This window comes from Hylaeus anthracinus, unplaced genomic scaffold (assembly GCF_026225885.1).
Source record: "Hylaeus anthracinus isolate JK02 unplaced genomic scaffold, UHH_iyHylAnth1.0_haploid 11981, whole genome shotgun sequence".
NCBI lineage: Eukaryota > Metazoa > Arthropoda > Insecta > Hymenoptera > Colletidae > Hylaeus > Hylaeus anthracinus.
In genome coordinates, this window is record NW_026534329.1 from 104,315 (window position 1) to 122,811 (window position 18,497).

Sequence of the window (18,497 nt, forward strand, 5' to 3'; positions counted from 1 at the left end):
ATACTATTTTACATAATACGTGAGCTTGGACCCCCTACCCCGTTGCTCCATTTCCCATTCGTAAGTCTTGTGGTTGTGTCAGCCGCTCAGGCGCTCAGCTCAGGCCAGCTCAGGCTGGGAGAATCCATTTAAAGATGGCTGTTGATCGAACGACTGGCTGCCGTGTGATATGTCACTTTGGAGCAACGTTTCGACTGGTTTCGACGTTATAGCTCGATAAAACTGTTGATAATCGTTGGCTATCGCTGACGCGAGTAACCTTTTCGATCGAGAAATTACATTTACGAAGAATGAAATAATCTTTGATTAAAAAAATGAATTGTCATCAAATATTAAGCGGAGCCTGTAATGCGGGTGATCGGTGTTACGCCGTCGGCTCCGTCGAAGGGATTTCTTTTACCGTAAGTATTTTCTCTCAGCGAACTATATAGTCGGTCCGATTATTTACGATGCAAAACTTTTTCTCGTACTATTCGCATATCAGATTTTCATCGTACTCTCGAATCGCCAACAACGTTTTTTCCTCGATGTTTTTGACAATTCGTCCAACGATAATCTACGAAAGATTTTCTTCCAATCGCTTCCAATTGTACACAGTCTGTTGGATATGTTTCAAAACGTCAACGTATTAAAATACTATTACCTTATCGTGTTTTTCTACTTTTTATCAGTTACCAAGATATCTATTTGAAATCTTTAAATTGAACATTTTTATACCTAATTACTTTACGTTCGTATGAAACGAACGTAAACTTGCAACGTAAAATTTCAATATTCCGATATCAAATTTCTTCTACGACATATTATATCCACGATACATGTGTTTTTTATTCAGGCATACGCAGCAGGCTGCAACATAGTAATTCTCGCCAGTAACTTTGAACGAGTTCAAATAATTCCCGGAGCTGTACATAACTACATAAGAATTAGTTGCTTGGATTGCAGTACCGATACAGGAAAAATTGCAGCAGCGTATGAAAATCAAGTTTGCATATTTGAACCTACGCCGCTGATTCATAGCACGTGCTCTCACGTTTGTATTCGATTTTACTTTATATTTATGTCTAACAATTAACTCTACGAGTTTCGTAATTGTTTTAAATTATGTGTAGCAATTAGAATACAGATGGGTCCAAACTGGAAGTCTACAGACGGAGTCAAACATCAGTTCGCTGTCGTGGAATTTGGAAGGAACGCGATTATTGACCGGAGGAGAACTTTTACAACTATGGCATCAAAATATTACTCCTTTTCAAGAAGAACACAGTAAGTTTTTTCTGTTGATCTTCTTTCAACTATACGTACTTAGGATTAGTATTACAATTCATTTTGTCTACTCCGATCTAAAACGATGGTATATACATGTCGTTAGCCGAAGTAATAAAATTATGTACAGCGACGAAGGTGAATATGTTACGATCGCAAGAAGCTGGTGTAGCAGAGAGAGAGGAAAATACTTCGAACGTTTCTCTGGACCGTGAGTTTGTTTTAGATGTGCGCGTAAAACTGTAAAAAGCATCGATTATGTTTGAAATTTTGCACAGACTTATCGCTCTGGAGAAACTATTGCGTGTTTAGAGTATACGAGTGCTGTCGAGTACCTCGAGCATCCTTTTATAATTATATACAACTTCCGATGCTTCGGCTGCAAAATTAATTGAACGAGTTGGCCTTTGCAATTTAACGCGTAATGTATTCTAAGCATTGTTGCCTGATATTCCATCGCTTTGACGCTTGAATGCGCTATCGAAAAATAAGATCCTACGGATCATGTTGTTTGTTTGAAGAAACCAATTCTTTTATTAGAACAGCATTATTAGTGTGCGAAGTAAAGGAAAAACTTATTGCGTGTACGTGTACCTACCCGATTCTTCAAATCTAACGAAGAAGGCATAATTAATCGATGTAACCGACTTGCAGCTGGTACGGTTACTTTTTCGATCGGTGGGGAGGCGGAAAGTCCTTTACCTGGAGATTCGACAAATGGAAATGAACCAGGAGCTTGGAATTGTGTTTGGAAGTGTCGCACAGCCACGCCAGTCCACCTGATGAGTTTCAGCCCGGATGGTACATTATTTGCGACGACAGGATTCAACGATAGATTGGTGAAAATTTGGTTCGAGAATAAACAATGTATGGTTCAAACAATTTCTTGCCTGTTGTTGCGATATATTATCAACAATTTTAACGCATCTGTGTTTGAAATTATAATTATTATTATTATTATTATTATTATTTAGTGTTTTCAACGAGAATGGATCATACTAACGTTACGCAATGTACGACTAGTGACAGTTACAGTTTTGTTTATGTCGCTCATCCTCGTGCTGTGACACATTTATCTTGGCGCAAGACTAGCAAATACATGCCAAAGTATGTAAAATACGATAATAAATAATAATTATGAACATTTCGTATCTAACCAATGAAATATATTTGCTAACAAAGTTATAGTTACATATAAATCTCTGTTAATTTATCGGTATCTCTGTGTTTAGAGGTTCCGTTTCAAACATGTTGGTCACATCGTGTAGAGACAATATTTGTCGAGTATGGGCAGAAACTATACCACCCGAGGTCGAAGGATTAGCAAATATGAGTCAATTTGAGGGATCCGACAGGCACGGTCATCATGGAAAACATCGACATCACAGTATGCATAAGCATCGATTCATGCAGCGACTCAAACACATGAAGTGCGTACAATGCGATATCGTATTCCGTTCCATCTTTTCGTATCTCTTTACGTTTATTGTGGTTAAACGATATATATTTCGTATAGAACGTGTTTCCATATTCGTCGACACGCTAAACAACAACATCAGGCAGGTCACGCCACAGCTCCAACATTACCAACTTTACCTTCAACGTATTCGGTGCACGATTTTCACAATAATTATCAAGGCGCAGGTCACTATCCGGGCATGCATTTTCATTTAGCAGCTAGCATCAATGCAGAAACCGGTAAGCTTATTATAAATAATATATATATATTTTTTTTTGTTCTCTTGTCGCATCGTACGTGTTACATTTTTTTTTGCAAGAGTTGCGATAAAACCGATTTTTCGGGTCGTAGATATACCACTGGTGCCGAGTCTAATTACCGGAGATCCTGAAAGGGAACCAAATTTTATTTTACATTGGTTAAACAATAAAGAAATGCACTTTACGATGCAAGCGGAAAATATTTTACAAGAACTGACTCGTAAAGTGGTAGAAAAGGAAGAAGGATTGCATCAACAAGAGATAGATCGTGCAGATCACGATTCCGAAGAAGAAGGACTGTCGAGTGAGTTAACGTTGATGCGTAGAATTAGTAAAATATTATATGTATATTTGATAACGCTATCTATGCTAGCTACATAATTGACTGTGTACCATCGTAGAAAAAGGAGTACGATTGCAACCTATACAAAAATCTGGAGGAACGATTCGATCGATGAGCCAAGAGGATCACAGTAGCGATGAACATCATACGGCTCATACAGTTTCGTCGCATCATAGCTTGCCGCACAGTGCACATTCGCATCAAAGTCTTAGGTACGACATAGATTCGCGGTGCGAGTAACGAGTTGTTTTTCAATTGATTCTTCTAAATTGGTTGTTTTTAGTAATACCACATCTATTAATTCTATCGCAACGGACGTAACATCTTCGATAAATCATGCTCCGGATTCTTTGGACACAAAGATTGAAACGTTATTGCGCGATTGGCATCATAATCCGGATCTACTTTTCTCGATTCATCCGATAGATGGAAGTTTTTTAATTTGGCACGTCGAATGGTTGGACGAATATCATCCGGGATCGTTTCGACAAGCGCAAATTTCATTTTCAACACGAATTCCGAATGCTTTTCCCCTTGGAGACGCTTCCACTATGAGTCACAGCGTATCGATGTATTCTCACAACACTGGTGGTCCTTTGTTGAATATTCGCGAAGTGGCAAAATCATCGACGAAATCTTCGAATGATGGTAAGCATTTTCCATATATCGTGTATCGTATTGGGTCGTATTGAAAGAAATTAGAATTAAAAGTACAACCTTGTTGTTGTTGTTGTTGTTGTTATCGCGACGTAGCTGCTGAAACTGCCACGCCATTACCGAGTTTGATCGAACAAGACGAAGAACAGTCTACGTTAACGTCGAGAACGGGCCAAGAGCTGTTAAAAACCATCGAAAACTCGGCCGATCAGAGTCAGAGCGTTGCGGTAAAAGAAAGGAACGGTCATGTGGAATGTGGGAAAACGAACCAAGAAATAGTCAACGATTTATTGGCTCATCCAAGTCCAATTGTCTCGATGGTATCGAAGCACTCGAATGGAACGTTGAACTTGTGGCAATTGACGTTTGCCGATAGAACAAAATTTTCCCAGGTAAAAAAAAAGTTGCCGACGAAGCGAGTAAATATTAATCCTTATCGTTAGAGATAACTTGTATCATTATCTGTCTCTTGTTTCGTACGATGCAAATGAGTACACGAGTAAAAACTGTTTAATCGGTTTATCGATCGACTGTACAGGTATTAAGTATCGGACACGCATCAAGAGCTTCGGGACATCGGTTTCGCGTAAACGATATTACTTGTCATCCGGTTTTGCCTTTGCTGGTGACGACATCGCATCACAATATACCAGAATGTTCCGGATCGCAATGTCAGGAGACTGATTCGAACGAAAACTTGAATAACAAATTAGGTGGCGGTAAAGCGACGTTGAAAGATGTTTCTTCGACAGTAAGTAAAGAATGAAATCCGTTCGAATAATTCGTGGCGATCTCTATAATTTCGAATTGTCGCATCACTTGGAGTAATTAATTGGTCAAGCGTTGAAGTTATCGGACGCGATTTCAGGGGTTTTGCAGCGAATTGATACTTTGGCGCGTAGACCCGGTCGGACCGTTATCGAAGAGCGGTGGAGTTTCCGAATTGGCGCGTATCAATTCCCCGGAAATCTCAGCGTTTAGTAACGTGGCTTGGATTCCAACTTTATTGCCAAGTACTACCTTAGGTAATTTATCGAATTCTCCGAGCGCCTGTTTCGTTGCCAGCGACGGCGAATGTTTAAGAGTTTATCAAGCTGTTATCGATGCTAGAACATTGTTGGCGGAAGTATCGAGCAGCGAAAGACGAAGTAGAATGATGGTAAGCGCCGGTAGAAATCTAACGAATATCGGTCGTTTGTATCGTATATCGGGGTTTGTTTAACAAGAATTTCTATGCAACAGGATTCAATGGCGAGTTTATCGACGGACGTATCGTCGGACGATGGTATCAGACATTCGATTCACGATACGATTAAGATAGTATCGCAACAATCAACGGCGAGACCAGGTTGCGTGATACAGTTGGACGCTATTGCTGATGCCACGCATGTGAGTTAATTAAGAGAAGGAGTCGACGGAGAAGATTTAAAAGTGCTAATCGATCGATAAACGATTAGCTGTGATCGCGTTTAATTCCGAATTAATCGAGAGAAATGATTTTCCTAAACGCAGGACTGGCAGAACACGCAGTTTCTGCACGTATTTCAAGAGCAATTAATCACCGGAGACAGAAACGATGAAAAGCAAACTGGTGTCGATACATCGGCAAACGATTTAGGTTTGATGGAGTCCACCTTGGACGCGATGGTAGATTTACAGCAGTCTGCGATATTCGAGGAACCATTCTATATAGTTGTTTTAGAAAGAACGCAACAGGGCACCACGGTACACATGTGGCGGTTGGTTATAGCCTCTCAGCCTGAGACTACCGGTATACCGATTAACAATTACCGAACGACCGTTAAAATTTCCCTTCATTAATATCTAATATCATTAATATGTGTTTGTTGTTGAAAACTTGGCAGGATTGTCGGGATCGATGATGTACGTTCCAGATTCTCATTTGGTACAAGACGAAGAGGAGGAGGGCGGTACACCCGGACGATACAATCATCCAGAAGGTAGAAGATCTCGTAGAGCGAGTCAGACTCGCCGCGATAGTCAAGGCGAGTTTGACACGTTTTTCCAAAGACGGTCTCAAAGTAGCCACGTTCTCATTACAACCACGAAAGCTTGTACTCAAGAGCTACCGTTACCGGATGGAGTCGAGGTTCGCGCTACATTTACTCTTTACCCGTTTCCTTTGTTTTGCTTCGTTGTATTTGTCGTGGTCGTGTCCGAGTATTCGGGTAAATCTAAGAAAATCAAAAGAAGAAACATGGTTATTGTTTGCGATAATCACGCGTAGGTGGTACACGCGGCACCAGCTGCTGGACATTTGAGCAGCTCCTCCATATATCCTGCTTGTTTCGCGCCATACATTATAGTGACAGCGTGCAGCGATAGCACGATACGCTTCTGGAAATGTAAAGTGACCAAGGGTGAACCGGACGACAAGCTTCGTTACGAATGGTGCGAATGGGATATGACCCGAAAGGATCAGGAATCGACTATCGACATTACAGGTAATCAATCGACGGTGATGATCTGATTTTGAACGCTCGCGACCGTGTTAATTGTGTGGAGAACCGTTTCAGGACAACCGTTGAATATCAGCGCAGCGTACAGCGGACGTATCGCATGCGCGTACAAGTACGGGAAATCGTTCACCCGACCAACGAAAAGCGATCCCGATTCGCGATACGTGAATCTCTGCGTCGCGATATACGAATGCGAAAGCACCGGTGGAAGCGAATGGATTTTAGAAGACACTATACATTTAAAGAACATACACTTGCCGAGGATCCCGGTAGATCAGCATTTAGACCTGAGTTATCTTTACGATAGCAGATTTTTGCAAAAAAAGCAGAGGCTGACTCAAGTGTTGCAAACTCTGAGCCACGAAGACGTAAGATCCCCGAGAAACGGAGAGAACGGGGAAAGCGCAAAGTCGAATGCAGGTAAGGAGTGGCGACGAGTGTTGTTATATGGTTATCGTTTGTTAGGATTAGTTTATCTTATTATTAATAAGTAAAGAACGAGATACGGTAAAGGAATGGCGTGTTTGCGGTTTTTTTATAGGGTTGTTGGCCGTTCCGTCGTTCAGCACGCTTCAGTCATTGCGCAAGTCGATCATAGAGAATGGCAACACTTGCCCGCTTACACAGAAACATTTGGTTCAACTGGACTGGGTGTCCAAGGAGGATGGTTCGCACATATTGACCGTCGCCGTTGGATCGAAGATTATGCTTTTCACGCCGGTATGCTCGGACCTCGCGCAGGCCAATATGAAAGCGATGAAGGAATCGCAGAGCAATAATCGACCGATATTACGGAAAGCTTCGTCGTTGGCACAGCCACAATTCGTCGACGAAATTCGTTGGATGAAACTACGAAAGATCGAATTAACTACGGCGGACGGTCTGCCTCCGTTGCCCATGCAAATATCTTGGGTTAGGGACGGTATTTTAGTGGTCGGCATGGATTCAGAGATGCACGTTTACTCGCAGTGGAAACCGAATCCGAAGCAGGATTGTTTTCACTCGAATTTGCAGCACCAAGAATCGGACGAATTTCAAGCGAGTCGAAACTTGCGAGACGAAGACCTGCGAACGTTGGCGCACGAAACGTCGCAAAGGCGACTGGCGAACGTTTCTTCCATGCCCCACCTTTCTCGCGTGAGTAGCATCAACTTGACGATGCTCGACGCGAAAAAGAAACGAGGAATGCAAAACGAAAATTTGAATTTCGACTATATGCCGGATTACGGGCTTTTCGAAGCTTCGAGGATAGCTTGTCCCGTTTTACCTCAATATCATCCGAAGCAACTGATGGAATTGCTAAATTCGGGTAAAATACGATGGGTAAAGGCGATATTGGCACACTTGGTTAGGTGCATAGGAACCTCTTGCCCGTTGAGGGCGGACGACGAGAGCTTGATGAAGCAGCGCGGCGGCGGAGCCGGTGGATGGTCGCGTTCGAGAACGATGTCGGTCAGTTACGTGGGCGCGAGCTCGCCGCTCGAGCCGAGAGGCTCGACCACCCAAATACCGGAAGAACTCACGTTGGATTACGCGGAGATAACGTCGATATCTCCGTTGCCGCTTTGGACCTTATTAATTGCCGATAAAGAAACGAATCTCCCGCACCAGCACAAGACCGAGGACAAGCAGGACTACAACGAACTGTTCGACAATAATTTGGACGAAGGCGAGTCGTTGGACGATATGCTAGAAGAAGATTACGATTGCTCGAGGCAAAAGGATAGACGTTCCTCGGTCCCGGAACGACAGGGAATATCTCATTTCGGACCGAGACAAGGTCGATTACTCTCGCGATTGCTCACCCACATCCATTTACCCGGGCTCTCGAGCCTCGATCAGATGCATTTGCTCGCCTTGGCCGACACCGTCTCCACTTGCAACGTCGATTTCGCGGAACGATTCGCGATAGACGCCGCCAAGAATGCGATCGCGAAAGAAAACTTGACCGGCATCCCTGACGGAGAAACCGTATCGATGGATTCGTTGGACGATTGCGGGCTTCGGTTCTTGCTGGCCATGAAACATTACAATTATCTGATTCGTTGCCTGCCACTGGCTCAGAGAGCGCAATTCCAGAAGCAAGGTATATCTTCGAACAATCTCGTATGGGCGTTTCATTCCGAATCCGAGGAAGAGCTGCTCGGCTTGATACCATCGTACGCGAAAGGTCAACCAAAGTGGAGCATACTGAAGGAGCTCGGCGTAGCGTGGTGGATCCGAAGCAACACCGTCTTGAAAAGATGCGTCGAAAAGATCGCGAAAGCGGCCTATCAGCTAAACCAAGACCCTCTAGACGCTGCGCTCTATTATCTCGCGATGAAGAAGAAAAATCTCGTTTGGGGTTTGTTTCGAAACAAGAGGGACGACCGAATGACCTCTTTCTTTGCGAACAACTTTACGGAGGATCGTTGGAGGAAAGCAGCCTTAAAGAATGCGTTCGCTCTACTCGGCAAGCAGCGATTCGAGCACGCCGCAGCCTTCTTCCTATTGGCGTCCGCCCTCAAAGATGCCATCGACGTGTGTTTGAACAAACTGAACGACATCCAGCTGGCAATGGTAATCGCTAGACTTTACGAGGACGATACCACCTCTCCACACATGAGGAGATTGCTCTACGAGGAAATTTTAGGCTGCGACAAAGATGGTCAAAATCAGGATATGAACAAGGCGCATCCGGATCCATTCTTGCGTAGCATGGCCCTGTGGATTCTCAAAGATTACGCCGGATCGCTCAACACTTTGCTCTTGACGAACGTCGGGACTTTGCATCCGCAATACAACGACGAATCCGACAAACCCGAAGGCACGACAGGTCTGTCAACCGGATATATCTTCTCCCTACTATATCTATACTCTAACTATTTAAACAATTTACTTCATTTATTTCAGCAAATCCAAACGTTTTCAACTTTTACGTTTACCTTCGGACACATCCGTTGCTGATCAGACAGTACATTGCGTCTACCGCCCAAGAAAAGAAAAAGGGTCATTCGGTAGTTATTTCCGGATTCAGTTACGGCACGGAGACCAAATCGCAGCCTGACAAACAATTAACTTTGGAGGATAGTATCACTCCTTTGGAAAGGCAACTCTATTTTACGACTGCGCACGCCCACTTTAAGGCAGGATGTCCTGCTCTTGCTCTCGAAGTTCTTTCGAAGCTGCCCACCAAAGTAATGGAGACCAATTGCGAAGATTCACCCAGTACGTATCGCGATTCGTATCAACGTCGACAGCTATCTCAAAGTAATCTTATACTCGATTATTTTGTCCAAGGTCTATTGAACAGCCCGAGCAAGATCAGAACGCAAGACTATCAAATAGACACGGGTATCATTAGTTGGGAGAACGATTCGAAAAAAACCAACCAAGACGAAGGTATCGATATTTTTCTTTACTTAAACAGATGTTTAATCAATCCATCTGTCTATCTATCTATCGTGTTGTCAAGGTATCGTCGATTGGTCTCAACCAGCGTCACGTAAAAGCGACGAAGAGTTGGTGCTAAACTGGGACGACGACGCAGTCGAAAACGACGACAACGACAGTCCACCTATGAGCATGAAGTTGGATAGAAAGGATTCAAAATCGTCGGAAAAAGATGGTGAGAGCCATCGCAACTCTCGACAAATTAAGTCGATAGTTTTCGAAATTTATAGAAAATCTCATTCGTGTTTGATGATTCGCAGAGAAAAACGATAAATCGTCCGGACAACTGGACATCATGGCGCAACAATTGAAATTTGTGGCTTGTTTAAAAATTCTTATGGAAGAGTTATCGACGTTGGCGACGGGTTTCGAAGTGGACGGAGGACAACTTCGGTACCAGCTGTACGTGTGGCTTGAACGCGAAGTGGACGCTCTTAGACAGCTTTGTAGTTACAGCATAAATTCAGACGGAGAAGCAAACAATGTTTCCGAATGTAAGGGTAAAAATGATGTTACGACACTGTTCCTCTGTTCGATTCGACGCGATACCGAGCATTTCTTTCAGACGAGACCGGTGGTATGGTGGATGACGTGCAACCGTGCATCAGGCCTGGCGAACAGCCAACGTTACACGAGATATTAGTTGCCGAGAAATTAGACTTTGAAGCTAAAGTACAAAGAGCCGTTCGAAGAAAGAAATGGTTGAAAGGTATGAAAGCATCGGTTGGATGATATATCCGACTCGGGTTTACTTGCCGTCTTAAATTGTACGCACGGTGTTTGTTTTCAGCAAACGAAACCTTACTGCGAACGTTATTGTCTTATTGTTCGTTACACGGGGCATCGGGTGGCGGTTTGGCGTCCGTACGAATGGAACTTGTCCTTTTATTGCAAGAGTTGCAGCAGGAAAAGACGCAGCAGCAGTTACTCAGTCCTCTTCCATTCCCAACGACGCTTCCTCTTCTAAGCGCCAGCGTAGCATGTAACAAAACCGTTGTAGCGGATCCTGTCAGACACTTGCAGGTTCGCGCAGCTCTCTAATTTCCAGCTCTGATTCTTTTCTTTCTACGTATCAGCTAAATGAAACATTGACATTTGTTTAGTCCCTCGCCCACGATATGCTTCAAACTTTGGTGGAATTGCGCAAGCCACCCATGCCGACGAGAAGCACGCACTATTGCGAAGTATTTATAATGAGAGATTTAGCAGTGGCTCTGAGCGCTTGCATTTATCAGTCGCTGTGCGATTCCGACACTTTTGTCACGAAACATCAACAACCGGACAGGTAAGGGCTGTATAAATCTATCGTTATTTAAACGCGAACAATTACAATTATTTTACGATTGACCCGACGGACCGACTTTGCCTCTTCAACAGTTTTCCAGCGGTTGCCGAAATAGAAACATTTTCCGGTGGGCACCTTGTAGCCTCGAATCGACACCATCGGAGGTACTCGACGGACGATGGCGTATGCATTACCACAACTCCCTCGAAATGGCCCGGCGTGACCAATTTGCGGGCATTGTTGGCTCGCGAGAAAGATGAAGACACACCGAAACTAAACATTCTACTTTGCGAATCTTTCGTGGCCACCTACATGAGCTTGTTCGTCTACGCTCTTTGGAGCTGCGATAGTCATATTCTTTACAGACTCGTAGGTCAATGTTTCGATAACAGCACTTGGTCTTGCCTATTCGGAGGCGGAGTGAAGAAATTACTGCGCGTCGCGAGCACAAGCAGTCAGGTATGCTGTTCCTTTCGTTCCGTTTGATTGGTACGAATGGAACGGTTGAATGGATTGGTTGAATGGATTGATTTTGAATCCAAACGACGTGTAAGCGAATAGTAGATTTCGATTGTTTAGGTTGGTAGCGGCGGATCAGGGTCGATGGAGAGGGCGGATGGTGGTCCCAGCGAAGCGCAAACCACCGCAGGAGCTGTATGGAACACTATGACGTCGTTGACCAAACAGCGCGTAAAACTAAATATGAAATTATTGGGACAGTTTACCGTTCAACAACCAAACATGAAAGAGGACAAACCCACGTACAGAGAACAATTCGTGTCGCCTCAAATGAGCATGATCTCGTATTTTTTAATCAAGGTAAGCTATATATACATACATGTATACATGTATAGAAGCTCTCGGACGCTCTTGAACGATACATCGCTTGTTTATATGTTTTTCCTTGTTTATTTTTTGTTCGCCGTGATAGCCTCACATCGACAGCGAATACGCGGATGAAATCGATTACGATTCATCGGACTCTGCGGTGTCGGATCTCGATTCTTCCGAGGACGAGGAAGATGTGTTTGACACCAATTCGAAACCAAAGAGTAAACCAAAGGACAACACGGAGCACACGAATCCAAATTCGTACAGTTGGTGCGTGATGAGATTGGCTATAGTGAAGATATTACAACAACAGCTCCAGGATTTCTTAAACGTAGCTGGTATAGAGATGCAAGGTATATCGTTGAAATGGTTTCGCGTGAGATGACGAGAGAAGGTGTTGCGATCCGTATTTTCTGATTTCACGCAACGAATGATATTTTTGTTTAGAACTACCGGTAAGTAGTCCGTTGATTCACGGTACGTTAGCCGTCGTAGCGCAATGGCAAGAAACGTTGCGAGAAGAATTGGACGGTAGGGGACCACCACCGATCAATTACATTCCCGGTTGCGCACCGGATCCCACGCCCACACCGGGAAAACCAGCGATTCACAAATATCGATCTTTGGTCGAGAAAGGCAACACACCGTTCAAGTAAGACAAACGACGAAATGGCAATCGACGGGAGAATAGATTCGAATTTGACTGGAACGCATACGATTATTCGATCGTTGAACATTGTTCTCGTTGCTTTCAGTACCCGATTGGCGTCTGCGGCTCCAGCTAATCGACTCTGGTGTTATCTGGTTAGACAAGAATCGGTCCAGGATATATTTATTAGAGCCGTATTTGGGAAACGAAGATCCTTGTCGTCGATATTGGAAAGCAATCAAACCGCGATCGACAACTTGAATCGCGGGACAACTGCGGAAGACAAGGGTAGCGATAGCGGAACCACCAGCTTACCCGAACCAGTCCGAATTATTCACAAGGAACAAGACAGCATCAGTGCCTTCTGTTTAAATCAGGTTTGGCCAAATATTCTTTTTCTACGGTGGTACGTTGTAACATTAGCTATCGGTGATCCAGGTGAACCCAGGTTTGATGGCATTAGCCACTCCTCGAGAAGTACAAGAAATGAATATATCGTTGCTGCTGGAACTCCCATCTTGGTTGGAAGACGAATGCGAGTTCGATCTGATTAATTTGAACAAGCAACCGGAACCGGAACCCGTGCAACCTACCAGTTTCTTAGTGATACAGGCAAGCATACGCGAATCTTAATCGCATCTGTGTCTTTCCTCTATCGATATCGATTCTCTTTTCTCTTTCTATACACATATAGACGGCAGCGGATCGACCGTTGCTCGCTCAAAGTCCGCAGACGAACAGTCCTCAGCCGCAGTCGGGTATCGCGAGCCAAAGCGGACGCGGAGCTAGCGTGGTAAGTCTCCCTCGAGATGATCCATCGCATCCGATAAACGTGACTCGCGCATACAAATATCGAGCACTGTACCATCGTGTCTTTTTGTCTACTTGAAAATGTACACTTTTACATCTCGTCTCGTCTCGTCTCGTCTCGTCGCTTCGGCCTAACCCAGATGTTTCTGATATTTCACCCATTTCGGATATGTTGTTTTTCTTTGCACGCGCGCGCGCGTGTATGTGTGTGTGTGTGTGTGCGTGTGTGTCTGTGTCTGTGTGTACATATTTATACATATATGTATATATACATACTTACAAAATGCTCTAAAATCTCATTACGTTACGCACAGTACTTCAGGAATGTTTGGGTTAAAGAACGATCGTATAGACAGGTTGTAACTTTTCGATGGGCGATTTCATTCCTATTCCCGATAGTTGACGACGACGACGACGACGGTCACGGTCTCGGTCACGATGAATAACGTTTAGTTTACAAAAACAAAGCTACGTAGATATGTACGTACGGTACGTATCGCGAGGCGAAAACCAAAAAAGCGACAAACTGGAATTAGCAGTATACGTGGATAAGTCATGTATCGATGTAAGTAGGTACTCTTTTTGAAAGAGGTTCGATGGAATCGGCCGTTGCATGCCATGTAAACAAGTTTGCACTTTAGAATGCACCTGTTAAGATACGCGCGGCTACTTCGAGGCTTGTTTCTTGCGATGTATCGTAGCATGGTGAAAGGTTAGCGAAAACGAACAAGGTCAAGGTAAAAAAAATATCGTCGAAATTGTTCGATAACCGTTTGAAGCTCGATGGGGATGGAGAGTAACGATAGTAGAAATGATCGCGGGAGGGAAGCCTCGATAGTCGTGGATACATCGATATCATCGAATAGCCATCGCACCGGGTCGAGTAAAAGTAGCACAACTGGTGACGGACATGTTCCTTGTTCAATGCTTGCCTAACGAACGTCTAACTTGGTTCGCGTCTGATCGACGTCACTGACCTGGTGGCTCGTTCGCTCGCTCAGATGAAGGGGATGCCTGCTTTTCCTGGCTCCCACGACCTGCGTTTCTGTCAGTTTGTTGCCGATAGGAGCAAACACTTGTTGCAACCGGTGAGATTAACATCTAAAAGACCCTAGCCTGCATAATATCCTAGTATCCTAGTGCCAGTTTACTTTTATTTATTCTGGTTCTCTCTTTATTTTTCGCCTTTCTTTTTCTTTCAATCGTTAACCGTATACACGCTCCAGTTCGTAATATCGTAAGCGTAAACGTAAACTGTCGAGCTAATTATCTCTCGTATTATTGGGTTCTACTACTCGTTACTACTTTACCGGAACAAAACACAGGAACCGGCTCGTTCGAACGAAACGATGCCGTTTGGCGATCAACAAATTATGCAATCTACGATTCGACTCGAACGGTTTCATTTAAGATTTAAGCGAACAGCGAGCAATCTTGACTATATTGTCTATATATTGTCTATATTGTATAATAGGTAACGCGAACTATCGCTTACGAATCTTACGAACGAGCGACCGTTTCGTGTTATAGGATTAATAGTAACAGAATGTAACGAACGCATCGCATATATGTATACATAAACATACCTACATATCATATAGAACCAATAGAAACGAATTTTGACGAAACATCAACTGTCGCTAAAACCACCGTCTCGAGACCTAACGATTACGGAATGTATTTGCGTTTGACGTTATTTGCCGTTATTATTAATGATAATAACAACGATCATAATCATTATCATTATCATTGTTATACATATAGTTGGCAGTATTTGAATCTTTTTCCGTTAGCTGTCGACTGTTTCGAAAAACAATGAAAGAAAACGTAATCAAGTTTTGTACTTTGTTTTGGTTGAAAACTTGACGAAAAAGTTTCTTTCTTTACGACGTAGCTTTCATCTTTTCCGAGGCGAAATTTGTTCGATGCAATAAAGTTGATCGATGCTACACAAATTACGATTACGAATAGGATCGACAACGACAACGAATTCGCAAATTTTTCTCTCATGTCACGCTGCATGCTCGATTAACGTTTCTTACTTATCCGTACATCAATTGTATTTCTTTGATGTACAGAAATACTTCATCGAGCATTTTCTGCCTTTTGAACGTTGTCTCGTGTTGAATGTCGTCCGTAGTGTTTAGCGCTATTTTGCTTGTCCTCGGACCACGTCTTAAACAAATCTCGAAGGGATTTCATGGGAATCCCGGAATTCGGGGTCTACTAGCTGTATCATTTTTAGATTCTAGTGGATCCTGATGGTTCGTGGAGATAGCTTTCGCCTCGACCGTTAGACCGGACTAGACGAGCGTCTCTGCGAAGAGAGATACGATACGTACGTCGTTAAATCGAATTAAACCAGAAGCAAAGAGTAGTAAAAAACGAACAAAGCCAACTGTACGCGAAACAAACGTAACGATTTCGTTGGACGTTTCGTTTGATCGATCTATCGATGTACGTACGAAAAGGGATCGTATGGTCCTAGGCTTTGAAACAAGAAAAAAGCACCGAGAAAGTTGATAGCATGCGTTTTTCAAACTTTAAGTCCGGCCGATCGTGTTTTACATTAGATAATAATACGTGTATGTATGTAGATCATTGCTCGTTCTTCTTTATCTCTGTTTGGTTTACTTGTTCCATTTGTCAGTCTTGATATGCGTACGCTAACGTACGCTTGCAGAGTTACGTTAATTTCTCTATGAAACGTTTACTATATATACTGTATATATATATATGTATATGTACGAATTGTTTGCGGAAAACCGAGGTAGTCAGCGTCGATCACTTAACCCGGATATAATGTCGAATACATCAATTTTTCTTCAACAGATTTTGAAGCATAAAATCGACGGTATAAGAAGGATTTCGTCCCACCCACTTTTACCATTATGTAAGTATAGTACTTTTAAATCAGTCTAGTATAGTCTCGAACGAATTGCATCGATATCGTATCGCGCATACTCGATTGAAATTACACGGACGAATGTTTCTTCCGGATACGGTGACTATCGCGGACAACGCTTGGCGACCTGATCGCAGACTTGACCGGTTCTCAAGATGGCTCGGTATCGCTTTGGGAATGGGGACATCAGACGGCTGTAGCGACTCCTAGACAGCCAGGAACATTTGCAAAAGTGACTCGCGTCCGTTTCTCGCAGCACGGAAATAAGTTTGGTGTCGCCGATTCCGATGGGCATCTCAGTTTGTTTCAAGTAGCATGCAGAGAAGGAACAGCGCGACCTTTCTTCGTAAGAATTTCTTCTAATATCGTTTCGTATCGTTTCGTTTCGTTTCGTTTCCTTTCGTTTCGTCCATTTGCGTAAAATGCTGCGACTTGGTTCTTTTCCCAGAATTATCAATGTCACAGTAAGGTGACCGCAGACTTTGTCTTCCTTGGAGCGTGCAGTTTAATAGCAACTGCTGGCCATGGTTCCGAAGGACGTAACGTTGCCCTTTGGGATACTCTGCTTCCGCAAAACAAGTCTTTGATACAAGGTACGAAACTAAAAGCAACAGAGTCGCGATGCGAGAAGCTGATCCTTGTTCTTTCCTTTAGGGTTTACGTGTCACGAGCAAGGAGCCAGCTCGTTGATCCTCGCCCCTCAGCATCACCTTTTGATTAGCGGAGGAAAGAAAGGGGACATTAACATATTCGACGTTCGACAGCGACAACAACGACATCGCTTTCAAGCTCACGAATCGGCTATCAAGTGTTTAGCTCTCGATCCACACGAAGAATTTTTCGTCAGTGGAGCAGGAGACGGTGATATCAAGGTAACGCGATTAAATCTACAAATACGCAAGTACAACTCATACTTAGATATACATGTATCGAATGTTACATTTTCTACAGATATGGGGATTAACCGTCCATTCTCTGCTTTATTCATTTCCTGGAGAACATCCACGATCTAGCTTTTTCAAGAACATCGGACAAGTAAGTTGGTTCGATTTAATCGACATGTATTTCTGTGAATAATAACGTCAAGAATGTTTTTCAGGGTGTGACGCAGTTGCACGTCGATTCCGCGGGTCGTTTATTTTCTTGCGGTGCAGACGGATCGATGAAAGTTCGTCAATTGCCGGAACGCGATTGCGTTGTACACACTTTATATTAGAATAACGAAAACATGCTAATCTCTTATACGCAAAACGTCTAAAGCTGCGCGTTCGTTCGACCACCGATCTAAACGCTATTCGATATACCAATACCTATTTATTATTCTCGTAAATATTCATTGTACGAGATTCTACGACAAACGACTATCTCGTTTGCTAAATTATCACCGTGGACAAATTTCGTTTATTTGTTTGCTCAAATTCTTCGTTCGAGTCTTCCCAAGTGGAAAAACATTTACCAAAATATCATTTGGGGATGGTATCCAGTCCATTTCCCTTGTACGCGCCGCGGCTGTACGCGTACGAGGTTCCCGCATGTAATACGACACGCGACCGTCAGTCAACCTTTCTGTCTCTGTGGTGTAATGGATACGGTGAAATAAAAGCTTCCTACGCGACCTAAACTCCGACATTTATGTTGTACATAAAATACATGCAACGCTGTTGCAAACAAACGAACAATCGTTCAAATCGGTGCTACCGATCTCGATCTACTGCGAACTCGACGCGCTACTTTTCTTCTCCGTTCTCGTCCCTGTCCCCGTCTCCGTAGCTCGTTTATCTATTGTATACTACGGGTACGCGCCATCGACTTACACTTTGTCTGTATCATAATAACGCTTTACCGGGACAAAACGATACAAGCTCCTTAAAATACGGAGCTTACGTTGAACGTCGTTGCTTCGAATGATTCGCCGTTTAGTCGTTCCGACAATCGACAGGATCGACAGAAATTTATTTTGGTCTTTGATCGTTTACTTGTTTTTGCTCGTAATACATTACCGTATCATTTACTTTTTATCTCAACCGTGTTTACGTGTATATATACAGGTCCAGTTACAATTAATTACTTTCCAACTTGTTACATATTAATTTTTACCCCTATTGCAACTCGAAAGACAT

General features: G+C 43.3%; 1 protein-coding gene across 4 annotated transcripts; it reads left to right on the forward strand.

The window, feature by feature from the left end:
• The first annotated feature begins 107 nt into the window (after window positions 1-107).
• LOC128885725 (dmX-like protein 2) lies at window positions 108-18,004 on the forward strand. Of its 4 annotated transcripts, none has more exons than XM_054139937.1 (41): window positions 108-401; window positions 836-1,033; window positions 1,113-1,266; window positions 1,397-1,477; window positions 1,921-2,133; window positions 2,241-2,373; window positions 2,499-2,696; window positions 2,783-2,964; window positions 3,077-3,289; window positions 3,387-3,540; window positions 3,612-3,976; window positions 4,082-4,377; window positions 4,524-4,736; window positions 4,854-5,144; window positions 5,228-5,374; window positions 5,498-5,756; window positions 5,851-6,095; window positions 6,234-6,450; window positions 6,523-6,885; window positions 7,007-9,280; window positions 9,358-9,672; window positions 9,745-9,846; window positions 9,920-10,072; window positions 10,158-10,391; window positions 10,463-10,606; window positions 10,688-10,920; window positions 11,001-11,182; window positions 11,275-11,641; window positions 11,762-12,001; window positions 12,114-12,366; window positions 12,461-12,665; window positions 12,769-13,039; window positions 13,101-13,274; window positions 13,357-13,455; window positions 14,474-14,560; window positions 16,305-16,365; window positions 16,515-16,723; window positions 16,826-16,970; window positions 17,032-17,249; window positions 17,329-17,412; window positions 17,465-18,004. In XM_054139937.1, the coding sequence occupies exons 1-41, from the start codon at window positions 315-317 to the stop codon at window positions 17,591-17,593; spliced, it is 10,188 nt and encodes a 3,395-aa protein (XP_053995912.1). In that variant the 5' UTR covers window positions 108-314; the 3' UTR covers window positions 17,594-18,004. The 4 variants fall into 4 exon arrangements, with proteins under 4 accessions (XP_053995912.1, XP_053995914.1, XP_053995913.1 ...); XM_054139938.1 differs by having other exon boundaries at window positions 109-401; window positions 17,477-18,004; XM_054139939.1 differs by lacking the exon at window positions 1,397-1,477.
• Window positions 18,005-18,497: the final 493 nt, after the last annotated feature.